The sequence below is a fragment of the Camelus dromedarius genome, chromosome X, assembly GCF_036321535.1.
Source record: "Camelus dromedarius isolate mCamDro1 chromosome X, mCamDro1.pat, whole genome shotgun sequence".
Classification (NCBI taxonomy): domain Eukaryota; kingdom Metazoa; phylum Chordata; class Mammalia; order Artiodactyla; family Camelidae; genus Camelus; species Camelus dromedarius.
In genome coordinates, this window is record NC_087472.1 from 33,750,412 (window position 1) to 33,765,995 (window position 15,584).

General features: G+C 35.1%; 1 protein-coding gene across 2 annotated transcripts in view; it reads right to left on the reverse strand.

Annotated features, from left to right (window-relative positions):
* MORC4 (MORC family CW-type zinc finger 4) overlaps nt 1-15,584 on the reverse strand; it is a 50,083-nt gene that overhangs the window by 19,376 nt on the left and 15,123 nt on the right. For both annotated transcript variants that reach the window (XM_064482896.1, XM_031446099.2), the window contains exons 8-9: nt 12,617-12,736; nt 11,105-11,205 (exon numbers count right to left, since the gene is read on the reverse strand). In XM_064482896.1, coding sequence (XP_064338966.1) covers nt 11,105-11,205; nt 12,617-12,736 — 221 coding nt within the window. The remainder of the gene's footprint in view (nt 1-11,104; nt 11,206-12,616; nt 12,737-15,584) is intronic.

Below are 15,584 nucleotides of genomic sequence, written 5' to 3' on the forward strand. Positions count from 1 at the left end.
AAACAATTCAGGACCAAGTTGAAAGTCAGAGGGTCAAATACTGCACCCTATCTATTACAAATCAATCAAATACTAAAATGTCTATATAGTTCTTCATCTAAATGTTGATCATAGCAGTTACAGCACCAATGGGCAACAAAGTCTCCTTCAACCTTCCACCACATAGCTGTTAGTGGAGGCTGTACTGTAATTATGGCTCTTGCCTTTTCTCCTTTATCTTTTCCCAAATGAACAAAAGCAGACCCAGGGTCAAATGATATAATGTGTATAAAACCTGAATTTTACTTTTAAAAACAGCCAATTTCTAGTGACTAATTCCTATTTAATTCTACAACCCAGGATTACAACTTAATGTAGAGCTGTAGATAATTGAAATACTACAAATTTAGTATTTTGAAAATCTCTTGACTCCCTGGATCATTCCCCAAGTGTTTTGCAGACCTCTTCTCTCCTAAAGAGGAATTCTTCCTTAACTCCTTACTCATATTAAATTAGATTCTGACTGCACAGAGAAGATTAAAATAATTATATATAAGCTTCCCTATAAAAATCTTATTCCCCTACAACATACCAATGTTCCTACCTCTATGCTTATATCCTTATCTAAAAGTCACAGATGAAGAACCATTCCTTGTTTTCTCTTAAAATTCTACTTTTAATCTACTTAAAAAATGTAGATTGGGGGTGGTGGTGGTGGTATTGCTCAATGGTAGAGGTAGAGTACATGTTTAGCATGCATGAGGCCCTGGGTTCAATCCCCAGTACCTCCATTAAAAAAAAATCAATCAATCAATCAATCAATCAATCAATCATTTGAAAAAAGTAGATTAGATGGGATTCTGGGAAGATGGTAGAACAGGAAGCACCAGGAATCTGCCTCCCCATCTAGAAAACAATTGCCCTGGCAGAATCTGTCTAATGTAACTATTTGGAACTCTGGAGTCTACTGAAGACCTATAATTTCCAGGGGAATTCTTGGATGATAAATTGGCAAATTTCAGCTTTTAGTGGTAGCTATTCATCTCCTACCCCAGTCCTCTGACAGGCAGCTGTCTGTGCACATGTTCCAAGAGCAGCTTGCAGGAGCCAGGGTGGGCAAAAAGGACCCTGTCCTCTAAACACTGGGGATTTGTGCTCTGATCACTGTTTGCTACTCCTCATCACAGGATCATGTAATCCCTTTGTAACCACAAAGAAATAGCTATAAAACATACACAAAAGGAAATGAAAAGAATTTAAAGGTTTCACTACCAAAAATCAACTAAACACAAAAGAAGATAGTAATACAGGAGATGAGGGACAAAATATCTATAAAGAGCATGTAAAATAAATAGCAAAATGACAGAAGTCCTTTTTATCAATAATTACTTTAAATGTAAATGGATTAAACTCTCCAATCAAAAGATACAGAGAGATAGGTAATATATATGGGTTTAAAAAATGATCTAAGTATATGCTGTCTATTGGAGACTAACTTTAGATACAAAGACACAAATAAGTTGAAAGTGAAAGAATGGAAAAGGATATCTCATATAAATAGTAACCAAAAGAGAGCAAGGGTGGCTATACGAATATTAGACAAAATCACAGACTACAAATCAGAAGAGCTAAAATGTGGAAGCAACCCAAGTGCCCACTGATGGACAAAATGCAAAATGCAGTATATACATACAATAGATTATTATTCAGCTTTAAAGGAAGGAAATTCTGACATATGCTACAACATAGATGAACCTTGAGGACATTATGTTCATGAAATAAGCCAGTCCCAAAAGACAAATATTGCATGATTTCACTTATATGAGGTACTTATAGTAGTCAAATTCATAGACAAAAAGTAGAATGGTGGTTGCCAAGGGCCAGGAAGAGTTAAGAATGGGGAGTTACTGTGTAATAGGTAGAGAATTTTAGTTTTGCAAGATAAAGAGTTCTGGAGATGGATGGTGGTGATGGTTGCATAACAGTATAAATGTACTTAATACCACCAAACTGTACACTTAAAAATGGTTAAGATGGTAAATTTTATGCTAGGTATGCTTTACCACAGTAAAAAATGAAAAAAGTTACTAGATATGTGGTCACCAGGGGTTGGAGAGGAGGGGAAATGGAGAATGACTGCTAGTGGACAAGGGGTTCCTTTTGGGGATGATGAAAATGTTTTGGAGTTAGAGAGTGGTGATGGTTGTACACCTTTTTGAAAATACTAAAAATCACTGAAGTATACCATTTAAAATGGTGACATTTATGGTATGTGAATTATAGCTCAACTTAAAACATAAAAATAAACTTCTGTTCTCATGTATTCAGGCAAAAATATTAAGGTAAAATTTACACAGGATAAAATTCATCTTTTAAAGTGTGTAGTTCTATCAGTTTTGAGAAATGCATACAGCCATGCAAGCATCACCTCAATCAAGACACCGTTCTCATGTATTCTGAAACCCCACTCCTTCTTGCAAAAACCTGCCTTGACTCCACTGTTCTGTTAATCTCCTCCCTTCTACTTCCCTAAACTTGGTATATGTGGTCTATACCTACTACCTCCTCTTCATTCTCTCTTGTCTTAATCCTCTACAATCAAGTTTCCACCATTGCCACTACATGAAACTGTTCCTTTTCCCAACTTCATTATCTATCAATGATCCTGCCAATGTCCCAGTCTACTCAATTTGAGGCTTTGAAGTGACCTTTGATTCTTTCCTCTCCTTTATTTCCCTTATCCCATTATTAATATATCACCAAATTTTCTGATCTTTTTTTCACACTATCTGTCATATACTTCCTTTTTCACAGCTACTCTTATTTCAGGTCGTCACCTCATACCTAGATTACTCCAATAGCATTTAATCTTTTTTTTTCAATCTATTCTGCATTCTGTTTTCAGATTTATCAACTGACATATGGTTTATAAAGTGTTTTCACATAAAGCAGCTTATACACCATAAAGCAGTGCATAAGTACAATGTACTATATTCTTAAGATAGAATTGTTTCAAGTCACTTCTCTATTCAAAAATATGCAATGAATTCTCATTGCTTAAAGTATCAACTACTCTATCCAATGTCCCTCTAAGACAGAAGTTCTCAAACCATCTTGGTTCATGGCACCTTTAGTGTCTCAAGTTTTTCACGACACCCTTCGGTCAAAAGAAATATGTACTAGTTCCATTTACTATTAAACAGTTAGGTCCAAACAACTTTATAAGTATTTATGTACTAAAATTTAGTATCCATTTGAAAAAAATTATATATATATAAATTAAAAACAATTCTACTTCATTCTTAAATAGCCACAATTACATATAGTGGGATGGGTATGCCTGTTGGGTACTGCTCAACTACTCAAACCTTGGAATCAAATTGGACACAGCTTCCCTCATTTCTTATTCAATACTGATTTTTATCTATTACTTGCTTTTTATCACAGAAATCACAAAAAAAACCAGATTCACAAAGATGTGATGTAATCAAAAGGAATGTAAACATTTTTGTACCTGGAAGTGGGGTGCTACTATAACAAATACCTAAAAGTGCAGAAGAAGTAGCTTTGGAATTGGGCAGTGAGCAGAGGCTGGAAGGATTTGAGGAGCATCACAGAAATTGCCTGGATTACCTTGAACAGACTGTTATTAGAAATATGGATGTTAAACATCCCACTGTGAGGGCTCAGAAGCACAGAGCATGGTACAGAAAACACAAATTTCCTCAGAGAATTTCTGAAACATTGTGAACAGACTGTTAGTAGAATTATGGGTGTTAAAGTTGTTGCTGGTGAAGGCTCAGAGGGAAATGAGGAACATATAATTGGAAAACTTGAGGGAAGGTGATCCTTATAGTGGCAGAAAGCTCAGCAGAATTGTGTCCTACAGTTATGTGGAAAGCAGAACTTATAAATGATAAAACTGGATATTTAGCCAAGGGGATTTCCAAGCAAAGTGTTGAAAGTATGTCCTGGTGTTGGTTGCTGCTTACATAAAATGTGAAAGGAAGGAAAGAAATTGAGGGAAAAATTGTTAAACAAAAAGAACCAGGACTTAATGATTTTGGAAACTATCAACTTATCCAGACAACAAAGGATGCTAAAATTTAGAGATTCACTGTCAAGAATACATGCTCTAGAGAAAAAGCCAAGGCAGTGGCTGGACAATCTTTTGCTATTACTTCAGGAAGATCAAAAGGTCAATGTATTGGGTCACACAAAAACCTCTCTGAAAAGATTAAACATTTCAATCAGATCTCTACCACCATCTCAGCAGAGCCAAGAACAGAAATAGGATTATCTAGGAAAGACCTGTCAAGAGTGTTGTCTAATGGAGTGAATATCCACCATATATACTTGAGACCCACAAGGTCCTTAAGAATAGTATACGAGAACAAAAATTGCTAGACTGGATTGGATTGAAAGGGACAGAGAGAGTATAGATGAAAGACAGTTTTTGGACCCTCAAAACTCTACAGTCAAGAAACAGGCTGATGAAACTACTCAGCTGAAAATACATCCTACTTTACATGAAGAAGGAAAGATGACTCTGAGGGTGGTGCCATGAACCCAGAGAACAGAGCCTTAAATCCAGAGGGTGGAGTTGAAAGCCCCAGATTATTCCCAGGTCTTGAAATTTAATGGAGTTGGCTTGACTGGATTTTGAAATTGCTTGGAATCTTGTGGTTCTTTTTTCCTCCAATATTTCCTCCATGTTTAAACTGGAATATCTATAACTGATATCCTATGCCTGTCCCATCATTAAATTTTAGGAGCAAAATACAAAAAAAAAAAAGATACATCTGCAGATGGAGTGGAATTTTACACTAATATATTGCATCAGACTCAGAGTATCACCCATATTTGATTTAGATGAGGAGATTTGGGGATTTTGAGCTGACAACATTAAGACAAGAGTTTAGACTTTGAGTTGATGTAAGAGTTAAGATTTTGGGACTGACTCAAGAAGAAACTGACCACTTGAACAAACTGATCACTAGAAATGAAATCGAAATAGCAATAAAAAACCTTCCTACAAATAAAAGTCCAGGACCGGACAGCTTCACTGGGGAATTCTACCAAACATACAAAGAAGAACTCATACCAGTCCTTCTCAAACTCTTCCAGAAGATTGAAAAGGAGGGAATACTCCCAAACTCATTCTATGAAGCCACCATCACCCTGATACCAAAACCAGGCAAAGACACTACCAAAAAAGAGAATTATAGGCCAATATCACTGACGAACATAGACTCCAAAATCCTCACCAAAATATTAGCAAATAGAATCCAACAGCACATAAAAAGGATTATACATCATGACCAAGTGGGGTTCATCCCAGGGACACAAGGCTGGTTCAACATATGCAAATCAATCAATGTAATACATCACATCAACAAGAGAAAGGACAAAAACCACATGATCATCTCAATAGATGCAGAAAAAGCATTTGATAAAATTCAACACCCATTTATGACAAAAACTCTCGCCAAAGTGGGTATAGAGGGAACATATTTCAACATAATAAAAGCTATATATGACAAACCTACAGCCAGCATAGTACTCAATGGTGAAAAACTCAAAAGCTTCACACTAAAATCTGGGACAAGACAAGGCTGCCCACTATCACCACTCCTATTCAACACAGTCCTAGAAGTCCTAGCCACAGCAATTAGGCAAGAGAGAGAAATAAAAGGGATCCAAATTGGAAAAGAAGAGGTGAAAGTGTCACTATATGCCGACAACATGTTACTATATATAGAAAACCCTAAAAGGTCCACACAAAAACTACTAGAGCTGATAGAACAATTCAGCAAGGTAGCAGGTTACAAGATTAACGTTAAAAAATCAGTTGCATTTCTTTACACTAACGATGAATCAACAGAAAAAGAAAGTAAAGAAACAATCCCCTTTAAAATAGCACCCAAAGTAATAAAATATCTGGGAATAAATCTAACCAAGGAGATGAAAGAATTATACACAGAAAACTATAAACCATTGATGAAGGAAATTAAAGAAGACTTTAAAAAATGGAAAGATATCCCATGATCTTGGATTGGAAGAATCAATATTGTTAAAATGGTCACACTGCCCAAGGCAATCTACAGATTTAATGCAATCCCTATCAAATTACCCAGGACATATTTCACAAAACTAGAACAAATCATAATAAAATTTATATGGAACCATCAAAGACCTAGAATTGCCAAAGCATTACTGAAGAGAAAGAAAGAGGCTGGAGGAATAACTCTCCCAGACTTCAGACAATACTATAGAGCTACAGTCATCAAGACAGCATGGTATTGGTACAAAAACAGACATATAGACCAATGGAACAGAATAGAGAGCCCAGAAATGAACCCACAAACTTTTGGTCAACTCATCTTCGACAAAGAAGGCAAGAATATACAATGGAATAAAGACAGTCTCTTCAGCAAATGGTGTTGGGAAAACTGGACAGCAGCATGTAAAGCAATGAAGCTAGAACACTCCCTCACACTATACACAAAAATCAACTCAAAATGGATCAAAGACTTAAACATAAGACAAGATACAATAAACCTCCTAGAGGAAAATATAGGCAAAACATTATCTGATATACATCTCAAAAATTTTCTCCTAGAAGAAATAAAAGCAAGAATAAACAAATGGGACCTAATGAAACTTACAAGCTTCTGCACAGCAAAGGAAACCATAAGTAAAACAAAAAGACAACCTACGGAATGGGAGAAGATCTTTGCAAATGAAACCGACAAAGGCTTGATCTCCAGAATATATAAGCAGCTCATACAACTCAATAAGAAAAAAATAAACAACCCAATCCAAAAATGGGCAGAAGACCTAAACAAGCAATTCTCCAAGGAACACATACAAATGATGAAAAGGCACATGAAAAAATGCTCAATATCACTAATTATCAGAGAAATGCAAATCAAACCTACAATGAGGTATCACCTCACACCAGTCAGAATGGCTGTCATTCAGATATCCACAAATGACAAATGGAGAGCTGTGGAGAAAGGGGAACCCTCCTACACTGCTGGTGGGAATGCAGTTTGGTGCAGCCACTATGGAAAACAGTGTGGAGATTCCTCAAAAGACTAGGAATAGACTTACCGTATGACCCAGGAATCCCACTCCTGGGCTTATATCCAGAAGGAATCCTACTTCAGGATGACACCTGCACCCTAATGTTCATAGCAGCACTATTTACAATAGCCAAAACATGGTAACAGCCTAAATGTCCATCAACAGGTGACTGGATAAAGAAGAAGTGGTATATTTATACAATGGAATACTATTCAGCCATAAAAACCGACAACATAATGCCATTTGCAGCAACATGGATGCTCCTGGAGAATGTCATTCTAAGTGAAGTAAGCCAGAAAGAGAAAGAAAAATACCATATAAGATCGCTCATATGTGGAATCTAAAAAACAAAAACAAAAACAAAAACAAACAAACAAAGTGTAAATACAAAACAGAAATAGACTCATAGATGTAGAATACAAACTTGTGGTTGTCAAGGGGGTGGAGGGTGGGAAGGGATAGATGGGATTTCAAAATTGTAGAATCAATAAACAAGATTATACTGTATAGCACAGGGAAATATACACAAAATCTTATGGTAGCTCACAGAGAAAAAAATGTGACAATGAATATATATATATGTTCATGTATAACTGAAAAATTGTGCTGAACACTGGAATTTGACACATTGTAAAATGATTATAAATCAATAAAAAATGTTTAAAAAAAGATTTTGGGGGATGCTGAGATGGGTAAATGTGTGATGTAAGTGGACCTTACAGGTTCAGAGGGCAGACTGTGGTAGGCAGAATAATGGTCCTCCAAAGATGTCTTGTGTCATAATCCATGAAACCTATGAATATATTAGGTTACATGGCAAGAGAGAATTAAGGTTGAAGATGGAATTAAGGTTACTCATCAGCTGACCTTTAGATTATCCTGAATTATCCAACCTAATCACAAGGATCCTTAACAATGGAAAAGTGAGGCAGAAGAGTCAGAATCAGAGGAGGAGATGTGATGACACGAGTAATGTCATCAGAATGATGCAATATGAGGACCCAACCCACTACTGATGATGGTGGAGGAAGAGGGCCAAGGAATGCTGGCAGCCTCTAAAAGTTGGAAAAGTCAAAACAACAGATTTTCCCCTAGAGCCCCTAGGAATAAATGCAGCCTTGCCAATGCCCAGAGATCTGTGACAGACTTCTAACCAATACAATTCTAAGACAATAAATTAGTGTCCTAAGCCACTAAGTTTGTGGTAATTTGTTACCACAACAACAGAAAATAATTTCTATTGCTTATAGGCAAGAGTCAAGTACCACTGTATTTCCCTCAAAAATTTAAATATCCTGTGGCTCCCCATAAGTTCATTATGTGTAGCTTGTCACAGAGTTGGGAACTGTGGCTCTAGAACAGGGTCAGCAAACTACAGCCTGTGGGCCAAATACAGGCCACTGTTTTCATAAATAAAATTGTATTGGACACAGACACATTATTAATTCTTATTGTCTATGGCTGCTTTCATACTATAGCAGAATTGAGTAGTCGTGACAGAGACCACATGGCCCACAAAGCTTAAAATATTTACTTCCTGGCCCTTCAGAGAAAAATTTGCCAACCCCTGCTCTAGAATAGGGCCCTACTCTATCCATCTGACTTTATCCCCCTTCACTCCAGTTACATCCCCTTATCCCCACTCCCCATATTCTTCCCATTCTGAGTTCCTGTCACTGCCTTAGCTCATGCTGTAATTCCATTCTGGAATTCCCTTCCCTCCTTTTCCAAAACTTATATCCTTAAAGGTTACTTTCAAGTCATACCTTCTACCTAAAACCTTCCCTATCTGTTCTGTCAGGGAGTGCTTCATATACCACACCACTTAGTTTTGATTGATCAAACATCCAGTTTATTGTTCTTTAAACCATTTCGTGTATGTGACAATCTGTCATTAGACTGTGAACTCTTCAAAGACAGCAACCATATCTCAATTTCTCTGGAAAATTCCACAAAGCCTAGCCACTGTGCTATGCACCAGTGAGGTGCTCAGTTAGTATGTGCTGACCGCATTTCTTCAACCAAAATTCACTCTAAAAATGTAAGTTTGAGCCCTGATAGCTGTAGCCAAAATCTGATATCCACAACTATTAAAAGTGATATTACAAATGATTTATTTGTAGACATTCCAGCAGTATGATGGCTGCTATCTTTTTTAGCATTTGCAGCTTTGATATCTAAAGTAAATACACAGAGGATGAGTTTGTGATAGCAGACAACCTTTTCTAACCATCCTCTCAAATTCTCTTATTTTTTAACTAAACACCTTTTCATTTAATATAAAATAAACTGAGTAAAAAGGGAAATGATGCCAGAATTGGGATGAGTTATGCAAATGTATTATCCTCAGAAGACTCTGTATACAAGATAGTATAATAGATTTCTGTTTTTAATAAAATGTGTAGTAGATATTAAGATACTTAAGCCAGAAATCCTATATGTTTAACTGAATAAACCTACTGCCTATGTAATATCCAGATCTGGATCCCCGGTCATCAGCTCAAACTCATCATACTGAAACTAAACATCACAAACCAAGGATCTAATACCTCTAAAACTTAAAACGTAGATGGGGATGTGGCAAAGATGGCAAAAGAGAGAGGTTATGTAATTTTTAATATCTAACATTTGGGCTTCACAAATCTTAACTATTTGATTAATCACTAGAAATTCACTATTCCTTTCACTCAAGGGAAACAGAATGACTTGGCTCTGAGACTTCTGTCAAACTCATGTAATTTTTAAATTTTCACTCTTATGAGTCAAGTCCTAGTCAAAGATCTTCATTATGGGCCAGACTCAAAAGATCATTTTACTTAAACTAAGGGCAAGCAGTTATCATAACCTATGAGGAGCCCTAGTGACCAAGAACCAATTACCCTGAAATTAATCTGGGCTTGCCATCCAAATAGTTCTCTTTTTGTCAAATACTAAACCTAAAATTCTTATGGTTTTATATAAATTAAGGTACAACATATAACTAATTTTACTACAGTTTTGGACACAAAACAAAAGAGATTTGGGGAATTACTTTTCCTCTACTCTAAGAAAAAGTTTGCTATTGAGATTTCAAGGAAAACAATACCAAATGTCCTTATGCCTTCTTTCTCAATACTCCTAGAACACTCTTCGCCCTTTCACATAATTCCCTCTGCTTAGAATGTCCTTCCCCTATCTGTCTACCAAACAAACTCCAATTTTTCCTTGAAGTTTTAAGTCAAATATATTTTGCTTTGTGAAGCCTTCCTTGACTCTGGTAGGCATATTTAAAGGTTCTTCCCATTTTGCATATATCTCCCATTAAAGTAATTATTTTATAGATATTTAAGTTTCTTATTTACATACATCTTATCCCATTTGTTCATAGGCATCAATGATTGTTATCTTTTATTCTTATGGAGCTAGTATCTGGCACGTAGGAGATATCTCATAATACTTAATTAAAGAAGGAATGTATGATCCATCCCTCCCCAAAAGTTTTAAAACAATTATATACTGGCTTTAACAACTCCTTTCTTTGTCTCCTAAAAATATCCTTGCTGGTTCAGCTTCAATGTCAAGTTCCTTTCTGATTCTTTATTGGTCTTACCCATTAAATGTTTCCCTGAAAACATACGTCTTTCCTGCCACTCCAATACGTTCCTCTCAGTCTGTTCACTGACTTCAAGAAATCTTTTGGGACAAACTTCAAACTGCTTTTTTTTTCCCTCAACATATTCATTAACTTTATATGCACTCATCTCTTTTCATTAAGATCAATTCCAAGGCTCTTTGTTTTACCAGAACTGTTTTACTAAATTTCTATGCTCTTTCCATAATTTTTAAAGTTAAGGTTTATCTCATTTGGGCTCAATATATATCATGTATCAGCAAGCTTTAACAGAAAAATCAAATCATTTTATCTCTAATTTTAGATAATAGATTTGAAGGAAGTTAACTTATCTGGCTGGTTTTTAGAGATGATTTTAGACGTTTCAGAGAATAGAATCACATCTGAAGAAACTTTCAGAAACACCTCAGGTTGGGAGTGACTCACCGGTACTCCTTGGTGTACTCAAAGTCTTGTTTGTTGTAGGCAGGTTTTAAGAAATTGCACTCAATGACTCCAATTACTCCCACACCTTCTCCATGAGTTGGCTTAGAAGAAAAATATTAATTTCAACACTTACATTACTGTTGACTGCCTGGAGGCACTTCCTTTTGATTCCAAAAATAATAGAAGGGTTGCGTAACATCCATGGGCAAGGAAAGGGCAGCAAGATCTAGAGAATCACTAAGGGAGGATCTACTTCAACAGACTGTATTATAATGAACTGGAACCTCTGGCAAAATCTAGAGCAGAGATTTTCAAACTGTGCTCCATAGGTTCCCCAGGATTTTCCAGGGAAGGATTAATAGTTATCTCTACTTCACCCACACTTTGCCCACTTTCACCTGTTTTATATTATGAGATAGTTATAAGATTTCATTTAAACAAAGAGTGACAGGGTTAAAAAATCACGGTTATATACTCCTGTTCTAGGGAACTGAAAGCAAATTTCATCTGAAAAAAATTTAATGATGTTATGTAATTAAAATATTCTATTAAAATAAACAATTTTTATATATGTAGGCCACCAAACAACTACTAAAAAGAGTCAGACTTGCAGTGATTATTAATTACAAACTGATACAAGAGATGTTTGGATTTAAAATCATTTTTGTATTCTTTAATAGAAGGAACGGAGTCAAAGTATAATTAGACTTGCACACAAACAAGCTGTATAAAGACAATATAACAATGAAAAGCAATATAGGCTGAAAACTAGCTCTCTTGGGTCATATGTAACTTTGTCCTACTGTGTAATATAACGCAGTTTATCATTCTTTGTGCTTGAGCAATCTTATCTGCAAAATAGGAATGAATGAGATACTTGTGGATATTACTATTTTAAATTGTCATTAAAATTTTAAGATGATGGTAATATTTGTATTCTTCAGTTTATAAAATACTTTCACTTAATTTATCCCATTTAAAGCTCTCAATCCTTAAACTCTAAGGTAGGCAGAGTAGGTAAAATTATTATTCTTGTTTCCATTTTACCAGTAAGAAAATTGAGCCTCAGAGAAGTTAAACAACAGAGCACAGGTTATACGGCTTTTAGGTGGAAAAGCTGGGACTCGAATTCTTGTCATCATCCACTAAAATTTATGTATCTTCCACTATGCTTTATTATCTTCCCAAGAAAATGGAAAGAGCAACCTTAAACACTAGAAGCTTATACACATGGCAGAGTTGCTTATGCTCTAATTCTCCCTCTTATTAATAGCCACCTGGAAAATGCATTCAGTAAAGTTCCTGGGTTGATTAAGTCTACAAAGAATGAGAAGTAAAAAGAGCTTCTGGAAACAAGTCAGTTCACTGGTAACACAGAATTCCAGGATCAGATTTAACAACCAACTCAAGATGGGAATAAAAAGCCACTCATGAGTATATTCCCTTTGCAAATTTCAAATCCTTTTCTGACTCTTCTCGGCATTCTATGTCAAAGAAGCATTAACTACTCACCTTCACCTGGCATCCCACCTTCTCAAAAGACTTTATGAGTCGGTTATTATGATACATCATTACTCCAAACTGGTTATTATTCTTGCAAGAGAACCCAAAAGTTATTTTCACCTGCTTATTCTGAGAAGAAAATCATTAAGGAGACAAACACCAGGGGTTTTAGCAGACAAAATTTTGTACTGTATTATAGCAAAAAACATCAGACACCACTGGATACAAATTGGTACAACCTTTCTAGAAGGCATTTAAAAAATCTGTAGCAATAGCTTTGAAAATATTCTTAAACTTTGACCAAATAATTCTCTTTCTAGGAATTCATCCTACAGAAATAACCAGGGAAGACCAAACAGTTTTATGAGTTACAGAAATTTATCAATTATTTATAATGGCTAAAAAAGTAATTTAAATGTCTGATAATAAGGGAATGACTAAATAAATCTTGGTATATCCATATGGTCTATTATGCAGCTCTTAAAATGATGTACTTGAAAAATATTTGGGAACATTAGGAAATGTTCAGACTATAATAACAATTATCATCTAAAAATATGTATTATAAATATATACATAGACTATGATTACCAAAAGGGAAAGGGGAAGGGGAGAGGGAAAAATTGGGAGTTTGAGATTAGCAGATACAAAGTACTATATATATAAAATAGATAAGCAACCAGGTCCTACTGTATAGCACAGGGAACTATATTCAACATCCTGTAATACACCATAATGGAAAAGAATATGAAAAGAATGTATATATGTATAACTGAATCACTTTGCTGTACATCGGAAACTAACACAACACTGGAAATCAACTATACTTCAATAAAAATAAAATTTAAAAATAAATGCATATACATAGAAAAGACTGTAAGAAAATATACCAAAATACTATCAGTGATTTAAAAATTCATAAATAATTACAAAATGTTTCTTAACCATTGCTAATTGCTTCATTTACTGCTAGGTAAGGTAAGAATTGTACATGGTACAACACAGATCCACACAATTATAAGCAATAAGGTAAGTGTGGCTACCATACAAAACACAATGACAGCAAAAGCACCAAGAACAAAATCACTTAAAGGTAAAGGACAATAAATAGTCCTGTTGTAATATATTTCATGGAAAGAAGTTAACAAGCTTGGGTAAGTGAAATAAAGAGAACTAATTATTGTACATAAAACATGAATAATTATCAGTTTTTAGCAAGTCCTATTTGATTTAAAAACCAAGGTAAGACAGTGAGAAAGATAAAGGGGAGACAGAGAAACTTACATTTTCATTAAAAAAGTACTAAGAAATCCTCATGTCCAAAATGAGTCACATGAAAATCTGTTTGTATTACTTTTTCAAGAAATAATCTCCATTACCCCCTCTAAGAACAAGCTACTTGGCATCAAATGCATGTGACAAATGGGTCAGGTATTACATGAAGACATGATACAAGTGGGTACATACATAAGTAATATTTGGCTCAGAACATATAATGTTCTGGGTTCTAGAAGCTTAAATCAAACCTCAAATAAGATCCTATTCCAGTGTAAAAACAGAACAGGACAAAACTCTCCAAAACAAAAAACAAAAACTGTATACCATAAAATTAACATTTTTTATGAAAATACATATATGTATGTATATACATGACTGGGACATTGTGCTGTATACCAGAAACTGATACATTGCAACTGACTGTATTTCAATAAAAAATGAACATTTTAAAGATAAAGACTGTCAAATTCTTTCTGTTGTATACTTTTAAATTCTAAATTATGGGGTGGGAGTACACTGGGGTAGGAGGTTCCCCCAAATTAGTATAGGGAGAAAGGACAAGAGGAGATCCTTTAATAACTGAGGAATAAATAAGTTAGTATCAGTAATCTTGTCCTTCAGTGATCTTAGGGAGAATCTATTAGTAGTTTCATGCCTATAGTGAATTTGTTTAACCCAAATTCTAATAGGGGAAGGTAACTAATTTAATGGGAAGGGATGCTGAGAAGAGCTGAGGTACACATGGAATGCACGCATAGGAGTTACCCTGATACAAATCCACAAAAGAAAGAAGCTGGAAGCAGAAATGTGGTATATTCTGAAACAGTAGTTGAAAAGCACTTTTTTAGACTGGCTCCATTAAACCTACAGCACTAAGATCCTAGCTACATACAGTGATATTATAACTAATTTGCCTACAGATACTACCAATGTTAGCTTTGGCTTTGTTAAGTCAGGTTTGTTTAGAGCTTTAAAAAAAAAAACAGACAAGGTATGTGTTCTCCAAAAGGAGAAAATCCATCTGCTTATGAGCAACAACTATATGGCTTTTAAAAAGGAAATAGCAATTTCTAATTTTTGGTCAGAGGAAGAAAGACAAAGCGGGCTAGATAACACCTTTGATAAAGCAAATAGAGTGTGAACATGTTTCCTGGGGCAAGAGCAGAATTTAGTTACTAGAAAATAAATTACAAGAGCAATTCTTCATAACTGCTTGTGAATTCTCACCCTTTCAAAGACTTTCTTGGCCCCCAAATCTATCAGTGAAGATGGACCTAATTTCTATAATTTAAGATTTTCTCAAGACTTTGAAATTCATTCCCAGGACAATGGAGGTTAGAAGTGAGTAATTATTCTCTGAGTGGCTGCCATTATGAGAAGTCCCAGGAGATCCATGTCAAATCTGTTGAAGATTTATCTTACCCTAGAAAATCAACCTTTAATTTCCACTCTCTTAAGTTCTATCAATATAAGTCTGGACTTGTTATGACAAAAATCATAGTATGTCCAAAAGATTAACAAGTTCTAGTCAATATTTTGCTTATTTCAATCAATGTAATATATAATGAAATTCCAGTACAAACCAAATGGTGTGGATCATTCCTTACAGCAGAGCTTTTCAAACCTGGCTATTTGTTATAATCAGCTGAGGATTTTTAAAAGAAACGACTATTTATTAAAAAGAGAGATTTCAAAATTC